Source organism: Ruditapes philippinarum, unplaced genomic scaffold (genome assembly GCF_026571515.1).
Source record: "Ruditapes philippinarum isolate M1 unplaced genomic scaffold, ASM2657151v2 ctg1087_1_1_1_1, whole genome shotgun sequence".
Taxonomy (NCBI): domain Eukaryota; kingdom Metazoa; phylum Mollusca; class Bivalvia; order Venerida; family Veneridae; genus Ruditapes; species Ruditapes philippinarum.
Genome location: NW_026853277.1, coordinates 123,909 through 139,833, shown reverse-complemented (window position 1 = coordinate 139,833; position 15,925 = coordinate 123,909). Strand labels below are relative to the sequence as shown.

Here is a 15,925-nt window from a genome sequence, read left to right as displayed (position 1 = left end):
CTGTTTTAAAATATGAGAGTGATTAATAAGAAAGATGTACAACCTAATTGTAGCAAAGAATAATGACATTATTTAGTAAAACCTGAAAATTTGATAAAACTATGATCCTATAATTAGGTCAAGAAATTAGAAAGGTTATGGGTCATTCTATATTGATGCAAATCTGCAGTCCCGATATTCCAATATTTCAAAAGTTAAAAAATGTGAAGCTAGGTAGCCAAACAGATACCTTGCATTGTAAGACCTTTGATTTCATGGACCTGATGTTTTTGATCCTTAAATTTAATTTGTGACCCAAGGTAAAGTTGAAAGAAATAAATCTATGTTTTGATAACAACATATATATACATGGCTTTTTTTTCATTGATATGTATAAAAAAAGCCAGCATATGAATGATAGGAAAATTAATGGAATCTGAAATGAAGCATATAAACTGGCTGACAGCTGTAAGGTCTAGCCTCAATCTGTCCTCATTGTTTTATAACAGTTTATGTAATCTCTATATTGATTGATGAACCACACTGCCACAGATTATGTCAAACTTTTCCAGATGGTGCAATCAGTTGTATTAAATGTATCAATGTTTTGAATAATTTCTGTGCACTTAGAATCTGCATTTGATATGTCAAAGTTTTTGAATAATTCCTAATGCATTACAATAAATAATTCCTTGCATTACAAAAGTACTTTCTGCATTAAATTGTTCTAAGTTTAATTTTATAAAGTGCTCTATGGTAAAATTGAATGAAAGATGAAATTATTAGCTCTTTAACTGTGAGTATTCCTTGGAAGGACAGGTTCGATTTGGTTCTTGCAATACCTATTCGTTTTTTTTGGTTCTTGTATAAAAATTTACAGTACTTTGTCTGAAAATCCTTGATGTTTTAATTATTTTTCTGGAAGTTCTTTTGGTTTTTCTGTGAATTCTTGTTGGCATATTGGACATGTAGGGTTGGTTTTCCTCAAATGAAATAAATAAATTATAAAACTTTTTTTAAATGATTATTTTGTTTCATTATTAAGGTTCAGATGATGAAAACTGCCTCAAAGATACTCTGGGGGCATCGGGCCGCCGCCATGGCCAAGTTGTTTAGGTTGTTGACTTCAAACAACATCCGGCCCTCACAGCTGAATTAGGTCTTCCTCCACCAGTAAAAATACTTCACAAAACTCAAGCATCAGTGTGTTCATTCACACACCAGGAGTATACACAGACATCTTATACCACAATCTTGACTTTAGGAATGTTTTTACCATCCTTGGAAACCTTTTTTTTGCCTGTTTATTTCCTATCACTCAATGCTGAGCTCTGATAAATATCACTCACAGGTAAAAAATTGCAAAACAAGTAAAAATCCTATACCATTCTTTGACATCAAACTTCCAACTTCTTCAAGATTTGCTGATTTTCATTGCTATTGTTAGCAACAACTGTCGGCAATCGGTCCCTGAATGAATTTTGGCATGGGAAAAGTACACATAATTTGCTGCAGAAGTAAGATGGTAAGTTTTCTATGCTACTTAAAGATTCTGCAGTGATAATGTCATGCTAAATAAACTCAATGATGATTAAAGAGGGCTGGACCAAATGACCTTGAAACTTTGCAGACTCTTAAGGACGTTGCAGATCTTTGTGGTGATTTAAATGAAGACAATTTAAAGGATGCATCCAAAACCTCTGTTTTTGATTGATAGCCAGATATAACAGAAACAAGGAAGATTACTTGAGTGATCATCAAATACTTGCACACAAAGTTAATAAGTCTAGAACTGCATGGAAAGGAATAATAATCTCGAAAAATTTATTTATAGTCCTGTCATGTCAAAAAAGTAAGGGGAGTCCATACCAGTTTTGTTTGATGCTGCAATACCTTTACAAACTTGAAAACAATTGAAAATTATAAAACAAATGAATGAAGTGTGACATTCAGGAATGTAACATTTGATCAGTCATTTGAACTTTTAAGTTTTGATTTCATACAGACATATATATATGTTTTGTACTGACCTGTATTTTCAATCATCCATGCAGTCAGTCAATTAACAATGTAAACTAAATGATAGCATATGATATATATTGTGTAATTTTGTATTGTAGAGAAAACAATTAGAAGAAAAGAAACAATTTTAAACTAAAAGTGCATTATACATATGTGCATCATTATATAATCTATTGAAATACATTGTATTTCTTTAAGTGCCCTAATCAATGACATCTTGATTATGAAATTAATTGATTTTTTGTTGTTGACGCTTTTCTTTTCTTGAAATAATGATATCCCCTTATGTTACTCAACAAATAATCATTTATTTATCAAAATTTGTGTTGTACATACATCTAATGTATGAAAGATGCAATTTATTAGTCTCAAATAGCAAATCTGCATCAAATCTGCATCAGATCTGCAGAACAACTTTGTAATTTACAATAAATAAACAGGAATAAGACTTAATTGATGTAGGTAATACATTAGTAACTCACATGGTGTTATTCTCTGTAAAAACTGGCTGAAACAATTTTCTTGGTTTAACCAAACAGATAGATATTGTATAATAGGTGTGATTGTTTTTCTATGTAGAAAATTACCAGTTAATGGTTTCTGTAGCAATGGGATGCTAGCCTAAATATTTACATAGGTCTGGCACAATGTAGTTGATGTTATCACTTGTGTTTTCAAACAGATCATTGGGTGTTATCTGTCCCTGGGATCAGTTATCTGCCCATTGGATCAAGCTAACCTGCTGCTGGACTGTGTTAAGGTTACAAAAAGCACAACTGACTTGTCCATCAGTAAAAAACTAGATACAGTCTAGATTTGAAACAGATGTATGCATGTGTTATCAGTAATTTATGAATTTTGAAAATATAACATTGGTATGAAATTCTTAAACTTTTGATACACTCATCTTGTGCCCGCACTACTTTAAAGAAAGGGTTGGCGATGACAATTATAGATTGCCCTCAATTCAGTCAATTGTACATCAGTTTGTCCCATTGTTATTTTGCACACCATTTTTGTTTGTAGACAGACAAAGCAGTAGAATATTTGCTGTCCGAATATTTGGGCATTTTTGTGTGGATATATTTCTAGTTTTATTGTTGATTTTGTTGTTGTTTTTAAAATGGTAATAAGTTTTAATATGAAATATAATCACAAAATATTTTAAAATGGGAAAAACTTCTTTAAAGATGAACTTAAGGCATCTGTTATTGTTTATTCTCAGAACAAATAAACGCTGTTTATGCACCTACTGTTATCTTGCCAAAGATTTCAATTTAGACAACTCTTGTTTTATCTGAGATCCATTGCTTATCTGCCCTTGAATCTAAGCTACCTGCTGCAAAACTGTATGAATAATGGAAACACAGTTGTTATTTTATTTACCATAATTCTAGAAACACTTCAGAAGTTGATTTTAATGACAAACATTACCACAGCAGGGCACATGCTGTATTAATTCAACATGGGAATTTTAAAATGCTTTTAAGTGATTGAAATATTCATTTTATACCAGAGATAATTGCTTCTTTACATAATTGATTGCACAATATTAGCTAGCATAACACTTTAAACTGCATGAGTTAAAAGTGAAAGTTGTACAATTATAATGTGTTACAACTTAGATGAGGAGAAAAAATCCAAACAGACTAATATAAATTCAAAGTATATGATTAATTCTATTGATTTTAAAATAAGAACATTTGATTCAAAAGGTCTGAAGTATAAAAATGTAAAAATACATTGTATGTTTGTTGTTTTCGGAATGTGACCTAAAATTTTGTAGGCAACCTTTACGTTACATGTCATGTGAGAAGACTTGAGTCCATCAAAATTTTATTTATATAAAAGATACACTACCTACTCGTCATACCTTGTAAATTAAGAGAGGAAATTAATGTAGTAAACCTTTTTTTTTGGTCATATATTTAAGGACCTATGCTTTACCCTGCACAAACGTTTGATTCCAAAATTGGAAATGTCTGGTTTTAAGTGATATGCACTTGAATGGGATCGTATTATCTTCCTATCTTGAGTGATATTTTTAAAGTATCAGCACTTTTTTATGTGAAAATGTGCAAGTCATTTTATAATGTTATAACAGGACAGTATTGACTAATCTCAGGGTTTAATTATTTAAGAGCACGCTCTTTAATATATATGTATTTTTAGGCATGATGTATTTATTAAATTTACCATGTGTACACATAACTGAATGGTACAAGTGTAAAAATACAAAACTGAAAATGTTAAAAGCTTGCTGATTGATGAATTTACCCATGCGACCAGTGCAGTTCAAGATGATACCCAACAGATTATTGACTATTCGGCCAGTAAAAATTTTGAAATTTCCCCTGATAATATAAGATGGTTTTGACCAGATTAAAGATGTACAAGCACATTTAAGATGTTTACTGAGGTATGGGTTAAAAAAAGATTAATGACAATTGCAATTTAGTCTACAGTTGTCTGATATAAACTGAAATATGTGCCTTTTATGGCTCAGATTTTAACGAAGTTTCAAGTTGATATAAGTAATGATAGATCTACAGGTCTACGTACCATCCTGTGGCCATCCTGTGGCGTATTTATACTATGTGTTACCATGTAATTCTTACAGAGGAGCTGAATAAGCTGTTTCTACTTTGGTATTTTGTATCAATATTTTCCACCCATCCTAATATCAGTAATTTAATGATTCACCTGAACTATATGATGCTTTCAAAGGTAATTTTATGATTTTTTTGTATCAAAACAGATATCTGGAGATAATCCAATATTCTAGCTCTCATGAAGTAATGGTCAGCTAATAGTGAAATGTCTGGAGTTCTGGCAGAGTGTTTTAGAGAGAGGAGAAATGTGAGAGATTTAGATCTTGATTTTAAAGTAAAAATAAAAAAGCTATATACCTCACAAGTGGTATTTTGATAAACCCACAGGTGTGAAATTGTGAAATGAATGTGCTGAGCTCATTCCCCCCACCCACCACCAACTCTGCCCTTCTCCAAATTCCCCACAAATGCCTACTCACAAAATTAATGCTTTTAGTAAAGATTTTGGTTATCTTGAGAGAAATTATTATAGAGGAAGTTAGCCATCTCAGATTGCATTTTGTACCAAGTTAATTTATGATTATGATCTGCAGCATGATAAAGGATAAAAAGCTCTAAATGTATGTTTGGATGGTACAGCCTGGGACTCTCGTACTGATAGTGGTCAGTAAGTAGCTGATTAGGACACTTTACTGTTGCTGTATAAACAACACCATTAACAAACAACAGCTGTTCTACACCAGCAGTATCTTTCTGGCTATGTCAGCCATCTGAATTTCCTCTTTTTGTAGGAGGCTTGTGGTTGAGGATTCTTAAAGGCTTGAAGAATTGTGGTGTTTTTTTGAAGGCTAAAATCTTCAGGCTTTTGTTTCATGGCAAGCCTCCAGGATTTATTTGATTCTTAATCATGCTATATTTCTATGATGGATCTGTCCAGCTTTGAATTTGAAATAGTCCATTCAAAGTTCAAGGGATTTCAATATCAAAATACAAAAACTGAGCTGTCATTTAGAGCTGATTAGACTGCATGAAAGTGCAGGCTGGCCTGACTCTATACTGGCTCTTTACTGGCTGGCAAAGGCTGATCACTTTGGATCACTTTGGTTCCAGTAAGTTAAGGGTTAAAAAAGCATGAAAATTTTCTCGATTATACTGTTTTAAATGACAAAAATAAGATAGCTGAGTGCTTGAGGACGCTAGTGTTTTGAATGGCTTAAGTGAATCTTTGGTTATGATTTAAAGTCAGAAACTAAATTTAAACGGAGGACCATCAGTACCTAAAGGCTTGTTAGGTTTAAAAATATTAAAATCTGTATTTAGAATTGCATGCTGGTACAGATCGTGACCATTAAAGTGTGATTGCTCCACAGTCTTTGTTTGTAATACAATAAACAGACAGTTTCAAGTGGCACTCACTTAGCACTTTGACAAATGGCACACGTTTTTTCTAAAATAACACTGACTAGAATAACACACTGCACAGTATTTATAAATTCTTGTGTTTACAATATTACTCAACATGTATTTATGGAGGAAAAAAATAAAATAAAAACATTACTGTATGCTGTTATAATATATGCAATAATTTACACTTAACAGCAGGATGGCAGGCCTGTTAGGGTCTTATCTACAAGTTGATGGAACCACTTGAAAAATGACCCCTCCCTGTATGTTTATCTGACATTTATCATAAGTAATTTTATGAATGGCCCCTTTCACAGCTTCCCTTATCTCAGGGCTATCACACTTTGCCATTGCTGAAGCTTTATTTATGTTTGTCATGGTAACCTCCTGACTTTTGGCCAAACACCCATTAATTTTATTCACCATACTATTCAATGACATTCCTCAAAGTATGTGCCTTAAAGTAATGTAAGTAGTGCAATTTTGAATGTGATGCTTCTTTTTGTTACTTTTCCCCTACTGTTGTATCAGAAAGTAGTGCCACTTTGGAATGTGATGAGTTTTTTGTTTATTCTAACAAATATTGGCTTATGTTTATAATTCATCAAAAAGTAGTGCCATATAGTATGTGACGAGTTATTTGTATCATTACATTGCACATGATGGTTCTATGAACATAATCTTTATGTCTGTCAGCACTCCTTTTAATACTTTATTTCGATATGCCTCTTTAATCTTAAAATCTGTTTTTCAAAAATTGCAAAATGTTTCCTTGTCATCAGAAATGAATCTGTACGTTTTCAGAGACTTTAAGTTTCCTGGCTGGTTTTTGAGCTATGTTTAGTTTATGACTTCTGAAGCCGATATAATGCAATAGAGAAGGAGATGATAGCACTTGTTGTCAGTGTAATCATATAACAATATTTCAAGCATTGTCACACTGAACATTAGTAGGCACGATCTCAGGATTTAAAAAAAATTAAATGCTAGGCGATGAGATCTAAGAAAATATAAGGCCAAGAAAATGATCTTCTAAGTTTACTTCAGTTATTATAGCATAGCATTAATACGGTTTTGCCTAACAGTGGACTTCTTTTTCCTATTGAATAAGGCTTTTCAGACCTCACACCACTTGCCTCTGACATGGCAGTGGGTTTGAATCCTGCCAGGTTCTTTATATAGTCTTTCATGTGAAGAAGCTATCTAGCTTCTGCTTACGGAATGTTGGGTGCCTGTTTGTGCCTGTTGAACTTTGTTAACCATTTCCATGAAATTATGAAATCTATCTAAGCAAATGAGATGTAATAAGTGTTACATTTGTACCTAATGATGAAAAGTGAAGATAAAATTCTGATCACATGGATGATGTATAATGATGCATGCAGGTATCTCTAGCCTTGTACATAAACATTGAAATGTATTTTTAAGGGGTCATATACAGTGTAGATAAGATTTTACTTGATTTCTCGGAAAGACTCTTGTGATAAATTTAATGATTTATCATACAGTTCAGTTAATTTACTTACATTATAAGATAGGTTTATGGCTTTCAGGTATTTCTGGAGAAATCTGAAATCTTCAACTTTTATCTTGTTTATTAATACATATCTTTATCCCTGAAGACTAAGCCTTGCTTGCAGACTTAGTGGAATTTTTAATGTATAGCTAGTTACAATTTTGAGGTATCCGAAATATTTCTATGATGGTTTGGTGATGTATTAGATGACATTTAAAAATTTTCGTACTGTGGGGGGAGGAAAATATTACAAAAACTGTGGAAATTCAGCATTGCTCAGCTGAAACAGCAGTATTGCTGAAAAGGCATGTCAAAAAAGTATAACATTTGGAGAATTGTCACTTTATTAGTTTATATGTGCAATATTCAATTTTACTTGATTAATTACAGCTGGAAAGTCACTATGACAACTAATGGTAATTTTATATGCTGACTTAAATGTCTTTGAATCTGACAATAACTGAAATAACTGAAAGCTGTTTGATTGCTTTACCTGTTTTTAATTTGTTTATGAATGTATTTATGAATAAAGTATACAACAATGCCTAGTTTGTTCTTTTGCTGCCATCTTGAAAACCAACTTTTTGTGAATTAAAATATTGACAGCAATTTCTTTGTTATAACTAGACATCTTCTTGTTATGAAAAAATGTTACTTCAAAGTAGCTTAAGTAGTTGTATGAATTATTTCGTCTTCAATGTTTCGGTTTTCCTGAATATGTCCTGTTTTTTACCTGGGTGTCTTATATTACTGTCAATAATGCATGCTGCATAACCTTGGATGATAAACAGAGTGTTTACTACTGCCAGACATAGGGAGCATTAAAGTCATCATATGTTAGTATATAGCCAGTTAAGTGAGGCCAAGTTGTCCTGACACGTTGTTACTATAGTTGGTGAGACCTGTTAATGTCAGAGTTCTAAATGGTTACCTTGTCTGAGTACCTGTATTTGTAGTCTACCTAGACAAAACATTGTTGTCTTACATGTTGTCTTACATTTACAACAGTCTGTAACATTCTTATGTTCTACCAATAAATCTAGGGAAAGTGTTTTATATAGTATTAAATAAGCATGAAATATCAAAACCTATGAAGCAGAAAGTTGGTGGTTGACCGAGTTCCCTGCTCAAGTGGATTAAGGCCATCATTCTTGTCTTCCTCTGCCAGTAGAAGTCAGAAGTGCTGGTATTTGGAGAAACGTTGAACCCCAACTGCCCCTAACCCCATACCCATAATCCACCTGCAATCACCTTAAATGAAACAAGATAGATTTATTATATAGCATTTTTTATTGACTCATTGTACATATATATGGCAAATTTAAAGGTGGGGGTGGGGCTTGCTTTACTACCCTATAATGTTTTCATGATTAGGAAAGAACTTTGTAATCAGAGTTTAGCAATAAAACTTGTAATAATTATGACAGGGATAAGTGTCCGAAAATTAGCATCCACTTGACCTGTACACAGTTTTATTTTGACTTATAGTCAGTGTAATTGTTACTAATTCAGGGGAAACCCGATTTATATGAAATATCAACATTAGTTCCTGTCTTTAATTTGTATGAAGACTCCAGTTTGTCTGCTCTGAGAACTGTTCTAATCTGTTCTTCATTGTGAAATTGCTTAAAAAAGTACAAAGTGCTTAAGTTGTAATTATTTATAAAAGTTTGTCTAGAGGTATTTATACTCCTTTTCTGAAGGGCTTGATCACATTGAATGCTGGGAAATGTTAACTTGAACAACAAACGAAAAAATAAAACTTTATGATGCCATTTAACTTCAATTCCATATTTTAAATGTCTATTATATATTCACTTTTATCACCATAATGGTGAAGGTAGGCAACATATTAAGGCGTTCATCTATGACTATTTCCATGGCGCCCAAATTACCCAGAGAAGCTTAATAACACAAATGGCATTCCAGAGTCCCAATTCAGCTGGGGTTATTTTCAATGTAATCTGTTTATTTGGCAATGAATGTTGTTAATAATTTGGGCCTATCTGGCACTTGGTATAATTGCCATTTTCATTCATTGATGATTCACACCTTTTAAACAATAACCTGATTTTTTCCAAACATTCTTGGCGATTTCCAGCAGTTTCTTGTTAGTGCCAAACCTTTTGGCTAATATGTCCCATCTACTGAAGAAATGTGGGATTGCTTTGGCACAAATTATAGCTCTTGTTTGTATCTTTTTATTTAATAGGGTATGAATGTTGTATGAAGTTTTTGGGTGTATTTTAATTGTTTTTAAAGAGTTATGCCAAATTATAATGTGATTTTCATAATTTTTTATTAAAAACATTGTGCAGAAATTTAGAGGAAAAAATCTTTCACGGATACATTGCAGTATTTTATTATGTCTGTATAAAATGAGAGAAAAGCATTAATGTCTGATGAAATATGTCTATATGATACATAGATCTTAATGTATATGTTTAGAAGTTGCTCTTTTGTTTGTTGCAGATTGCCTTGCAAACACAAGGGAATATATATGAAGATGTGCCACTGGTTGAAGGTCAGGAGATTAAGCCAAGCATGTTCATTGACCTTGATCATGAGTACATGTATGTCATGACAGATCACAAGGTAAGCAATGTCAAGGTCATCAATTATAAAAAAAATAAACACTATATAATATTAATATTGATATTCTGTCGTCAAGTTGACAACTAACATTATAGAGCCTGGTCAGACTGTACTTTATGTACAAGCTGACCTGGCTCTATACTGATTGCAAAGACAAACCAGTGACAAACCAGTTCCAGCAGGTTTAGGGTTAAGAATTGAAGCAGCCTTCGTCAAGACAAAGTATAATCAGGCAGGGACAGGATTCAGAGGAAAAAACAACACCATATCAACCCTGTCCTGTATGTTGAAGACATTTCAAGATGAAAAGTACCGGCAAGAAGAAAAAGTTCATTATTTTCATGATTTTTGTACAGATATTATAACTCTATGAGTTTATGTGAACTTTAAGCTCACATGAGCTTTTGTGATCTCTTCAGTGTCCGGAATTCTTTGATCACTGTCTCATTCTGGCCACCTCGTAAACAGCAGTTCATTCAGAACATGATAAATTGTTTTCAGTAATTTCTTATATAATGTTATAAATTCATTGCTGTTAATGAATACAGGTAAATAGTTAAATATAGAGGAATATGATATAAATATGATGTGATTCATAATAAATCAAATTATTCACAGTGCTACAAAACGATATACACTATAATGTTATTACCTAGAGTTCATGCGGAGAACAAAAGAATTGTTGTTTTCTTCTTTGATGTTTATTGTACTTGCCTATGTTATTATCTTATAATCAGATTGGCAGCTTATATCTTTACTTGTATGCATCAGAATGGCTCATCATGTGGCATAAAACAATAAGATGATTATCTTGCAAGTGGCCTAGAGACAGGTGCATAAGGTTTAGATAGTATAACAGTTGAACAGTTCTAGTGCTAGTTATGAGAATGCAAGCCTATGTCGTCAATATATGAAATCCCAGCTTGGACTGAACTTGTATCTTTTCTATGGTCACTAGCACTGTACCTCTCCTCTGGCTTGTACAGAAGTAATATCAGCTCTTTGTGAAAGATAGGGCAACTAGTATTGGTTAATTGCTTAACAGCTTGCCCATGAACAATGTGGTGGCTGAACTGTGCTCTGGTGAATTCAAAGTGGCGTATAGTCATAATCCAGAGGGTAAACTATAAAAATGACCACCACTGAAGTTGTGCTATTGGCCGTTAAATTTTAGCTACTATTGGCCATACAATTTTAGCTTTTGAATATTAAAAAATAGTGCCCCATATCTTTAACATGTTGTTTTGTTGTAAAGTTTTGCAGTTATACATCCTTTGATAAGAATAATAATGATACGAAGTTTGTGAAATTTGTCGGAGTATTATAGTTTATTATACCCCCACTCTAGGGGTTTGTGTGTGTGTGGGGGGGGGGGGTTGTCATTTAGATTTGCCTGTGCGCTCTCATATTGTGTCACATGTCGCAGTATTGTATACAGTTTATTTAGAAACCAATGAGTTGAAAAGTTATGTAGTTTTCTCTTGGTCATTGCACTGAAGCATATTTAAGATATACATGTATAAAGTGATATTTATAAGTATGCTGTATTTCATAATCCAGTTATTGGATTTATATAATGATTGATTTGTTGTTGTTGTTCGTCATTTCACTGCCTTTGTTGTCCCTATGAGTTTCCATATTGTAAAGCCTTAGTGATATATTAAAATTTTTTAGGTGTCGAGGATCATGTTATATTCTGAGTGTTTGTGTGTGTGTAAGTTTCTGACATTTCTTTGGTGGTTAGAATGTTTGGCATTTAATGAATGAGGGAAAAGATGTTTGTATGATGAAACTTGATTTACTTCCTATGTGGTGCAGCTAGTAATATAAAGTCAATATTCAAATTTTCAACTTTAAGTCCAATAACATCACATTTTATATACAAATATTTCAGTATTTTTCATGTTAATCTCAGGATTTTCAAATTAAAAAACAAAAAAACAAGTGCAAGTACACTACAAGTTGCGGCGTGGCCAAGTGGTTAATGCAGCGCACTAGTATTTTAATGACTGTTTTCGGTAGGGTTTAAACCCTGTCAGACGCAAGTCGTATTTCCTTGAACAAAAAACTTAACACTTCTTGCTCGGTACTTAAGTTGGTTCCAGGAACTGATTGGAAAGTATGTCTCAAAGGTTATAGGTTCTTGCACAATTGACCTAAAACAAATTCTGTATAAACCAAAGATGCATTAAAACATCCCACAAGAATGGATTTCTTTCTTTACTATAAAGAATATTTGTTGTACATGTGGTAATAAAACAGAATTGTACATAAAAGAATTGTACATAAAAACATAAAAACAAAACTGGTTAAATCAGATCTTTTATTTCTAGGGTTATTCCAATATGCATGATATTTTTATCTGTTTTATATAAGCCATTACATAAGAAAGATATAAGATAAATGATATCTCTCTCACATCATCACCTGAGATAGTCTCAATAGATACCTAACCTACCCACATACACCTGTTCAGCCATCTTGTTTCTATTACACAACTACAATAATAGGCATTTTTACCATACCTGATCATTGCTTGAACCGGTTGCCTCTATATTGTAGATTAATTTCAGGTCGGTAACTGTGGTGTTTTAACACATTCTGTGTCATTTTTTCGTTGCCATAGATGAGACAACCTTCTGATTTCATGAAATGTATGAAGTAGCAATTTAGAAAACTGCTATAAGCTCCGAAGGGAGTAGATTCAAGTTTGGCACTGACTCTTGGTTTGATGTATGCTCAAAATTCATAAATTTGTATTGTACACAAATATAACTATTTAGATTCAAATCAGTTTTTTTTTCAAAACACATAAAGGTTGATGATAAAGGCAACCTTTAGGACAGTGCTCTCAGTAATACAGTAAGTACCACACACATGAAGAATGACTGGACTCATGGGCCACACATTAGGCATTAAAACAATATAAACAAGTTATGTAATAGACATAAAAGAATGCAAGTCAAGTCCATTCAGAAAAATTCTGTGTTTTTTTTTTAATTTTTACATTCCATGGTATCATATATAAGGTAAAATTACCCACCATGCAATGTTTTTTTATCACATAGGTAGGTAAACAATGCAAAAGATATGTTTTGGAATAACACTTTAATGTTATCCTAAGTATAGGTCATTGGATAACAATAAGAATGATTTAACCTTCAAATTCCAGTCATTGTTTGAGCCCTGGTTGAAAAAATAAGGAAGGAATATTATTTCCTTTAGAAGTGGTGACCTTTTATACAGTATGATAGAAATCTATCTAATTATTCTATTTATTCTATTAAAGTCTTAGACTATTATTATACAACAAGTTAATTGATACATTTAACATGCTTTGTGTAATATATGATAATATGTTTTCTTTATGTAATTTGATCTGTCTGCAAAGGTGCACTTAGTTTGGCGACATTCTGGTCAAGTGGCATGCGCGCATTTTGAAACAATCACAAAACAGCACAATGGGATCTTAGTTAACCAAAAACCACAGCTTTAATGAAAGTTTAAAAAAAAAAAACCTGTTCTTCTGGATATTCTCTGGTTCTATTTTTGGAAAATATTTTGGAGACTTCCTTAAGTTGTCTTTGATACAGGTCTTTGTGCTCGTATTTTCTCATTAGTTAATTGAAAGGTCAAAGGAAGTCTTTTCAAATTTCAAGTTTTAATGTTTTCTATGATCAAATGACATTAAATATGGAGTAAAATGTTTAGGAATTAGTCTCGATATTGAATCACCCTGAAATTGACATGCTTAAGACTAGATATTCCTCTTTTTTGATGTATTTACTATTTGAAGTTTAAAAGTAACTCTTTGTCTATACCATCAATATACAGCCAGGCAGCCAGGCCAGCCTGCACATCCATACAGTCTGTAACACCAGTATTGAGCCAGGCCTATACCTCAAGTATATGAGTACAGGTCAACCTGCACACCTGGTCAGTCTTAGCTACCACCAGTATAGACCCAGGCCAGTTTGCACCCTCATACAATCTATACCACCAAGTCTACAGTCAGGTTGTTTTTTTTTAAAAATCAAATCCCTCATATTAACAGTCCCAAATTCAAAGTATAATTATCAAATTTGTCTTGATAAGGTCAAAGTTTCCAGTGCTTATAAATTTTAATAGTTATTTATGGCATACTGGACTTACTCATCAGCTAATATACCAACCACCTGCACATACATGTTTCAGGAAATGTTTTTCGATTCTTGTGGTATATTTCTGGAATATTTCAGAAATAGTTCAAGGTCAGTACTTTGAAGTATTTTATCAGAGATCTTGTCTTGCAAAAAGATATATATAAAGGCAAAAGAAGTGGGATTTATTAGGCTTGTATTAAATACAAAAAAGGGAAAAAGTTTAGTTACAGTGGGGGTGATTGATTGGTCCCAGGTTTAGAAACAATAATGTGTAATCTGTCACTGTTTCTGACAGACTTCCTACGTCATGGAAACCAAATTTGTCACAATATATTGTATTGCTGGAACTAACCTGTCACATATTTATTGTATTCTAAAGTAATGTGCCAGATCTTGGGGATGTACTTCTTGCATAGATAGCCTTAATTCTGCCCAAGTTTGAACTTATTTTAGGTGCAATAGTACTAAATATAGGATACTACATAGAATGGATAAAAAAGTTGATGGTAATGCACAAAGGTTACCTGAATTAATTGCCCCAGAAACTTAATGCACTTATCATAAGCCTTAGAAATTGAAGCAATATCTTAAAGCAGCATGCCTCCAAATTAATGAAAATTTTGATTTTTGAAATTGTGCTTTAAAAGTAAAATACTGTGAGAAATATTGTGAGTGACCACATTGTCAACAGCATATAAAACCAACGTTAATTACCAAAAATAGGTCAAAATATGCAAAAATAGCACTTACTGGTACTGCATTAGTACGTAACACTGTAGAAATGTGGTGAGAAATGCTACAAATTCAGTCATTAAATGCATATAACATGTAAATTATCACTTGAATCTTTTTATTTTTCTTAAAATCTTAGTACATTTTTCTCAAGTTTGTTTCTCTTGAAATATATTTGACTCGTATTGATGCATGCAGCTTTAAATTGAAAATAAACGAGGCACTTTATATTCAGTTTTGTACCTGCAATTAATATATATAGTTGTGTGAGGTCTGAATTCTGTGTTGAATAGTATTTTCTGTAAAAATGAAAGTTTGTATCTGTTGTTGGACAGAATTCTAATTTTCTTGTCATGTCACAGATTTAATTTTCTTCTAAATATTGATTGTGCTTATTAGCCTGTCTTTCCGATAAAACATGGCTAATTTTTGTGCTGAATTAAATTACAGGGTTGAAATGTTTTATTTGAAAAATTAGATATAACTTCATTGACTAACTGCTCGAAATAGCGTCATTATTTTGTCTGTCAGGCAAAATGGCTTTTGTAAATTTTTTAAATAGAGAAATAATTGAGACATTTCATGTTTGAATGAAGTGTTTTATAAAATCTTTATTTGATTTAGGAAAAAATAAGAGAATGTAGAATTATGTCAAAGTTTGTTCTATAATAGTAATATTTGTGCAAATAATAACTTGTGAAAAAAATAAAATAAACCAGTGACAATATTTTGTAAAGCTTGTTTTATTACTGCCAATTTTTATCTTTTCATCAGCAGAAGGTAATCTGTGTCTTTAGAAGCTTGTCAATCATGTGTTTGCTTGTGATCCATGTACATAGAAGGTTTGCCATCAGAGTATCCTGAAAGCTTGTCATCTCTCAGTCTTGTATAGTCCACTTGAGTGCAGGAAATTTACACTTTTAGAGATGGTTGCCCAAATGCACAGTAATTGCCTGTCTTTTCATTGTTTCTATGATTACATT

The 15,925-nt window shown here is 32.4% G+C and overlaps 1 protein-coding gene across 3 annotated transcripts in view; it reads left to right on the top strand.

Moving 5' to 3' along the window:
• The first annotated feature begins 9,917 nt into the window (after positions 1-9,917).
• The window catches only part of LOC132736358 (plexin-A2-like), a 106,746-nt gene continuing 100,738 nt past the window's right edge, over positions 9,918-15,925 (top strand). For 2 of the 3 annotated variants that reach the window (XM_060723474.1, XM_060723472.1), the window contains exon 1: positions 9,918-10,068. In XM_060723474.1, coding sequence (XP_060579457.1) covers positions 10,018-10,068 — 51 coding nt within the window. In that variant the 5' untranslated portion in view covers positions 9,918-10,017. The remainder of the gene's footprint in view (positions 10,069-15,925) is intronic. The other variant, XM_060723473.1, reaches the window with a different exon arrangement.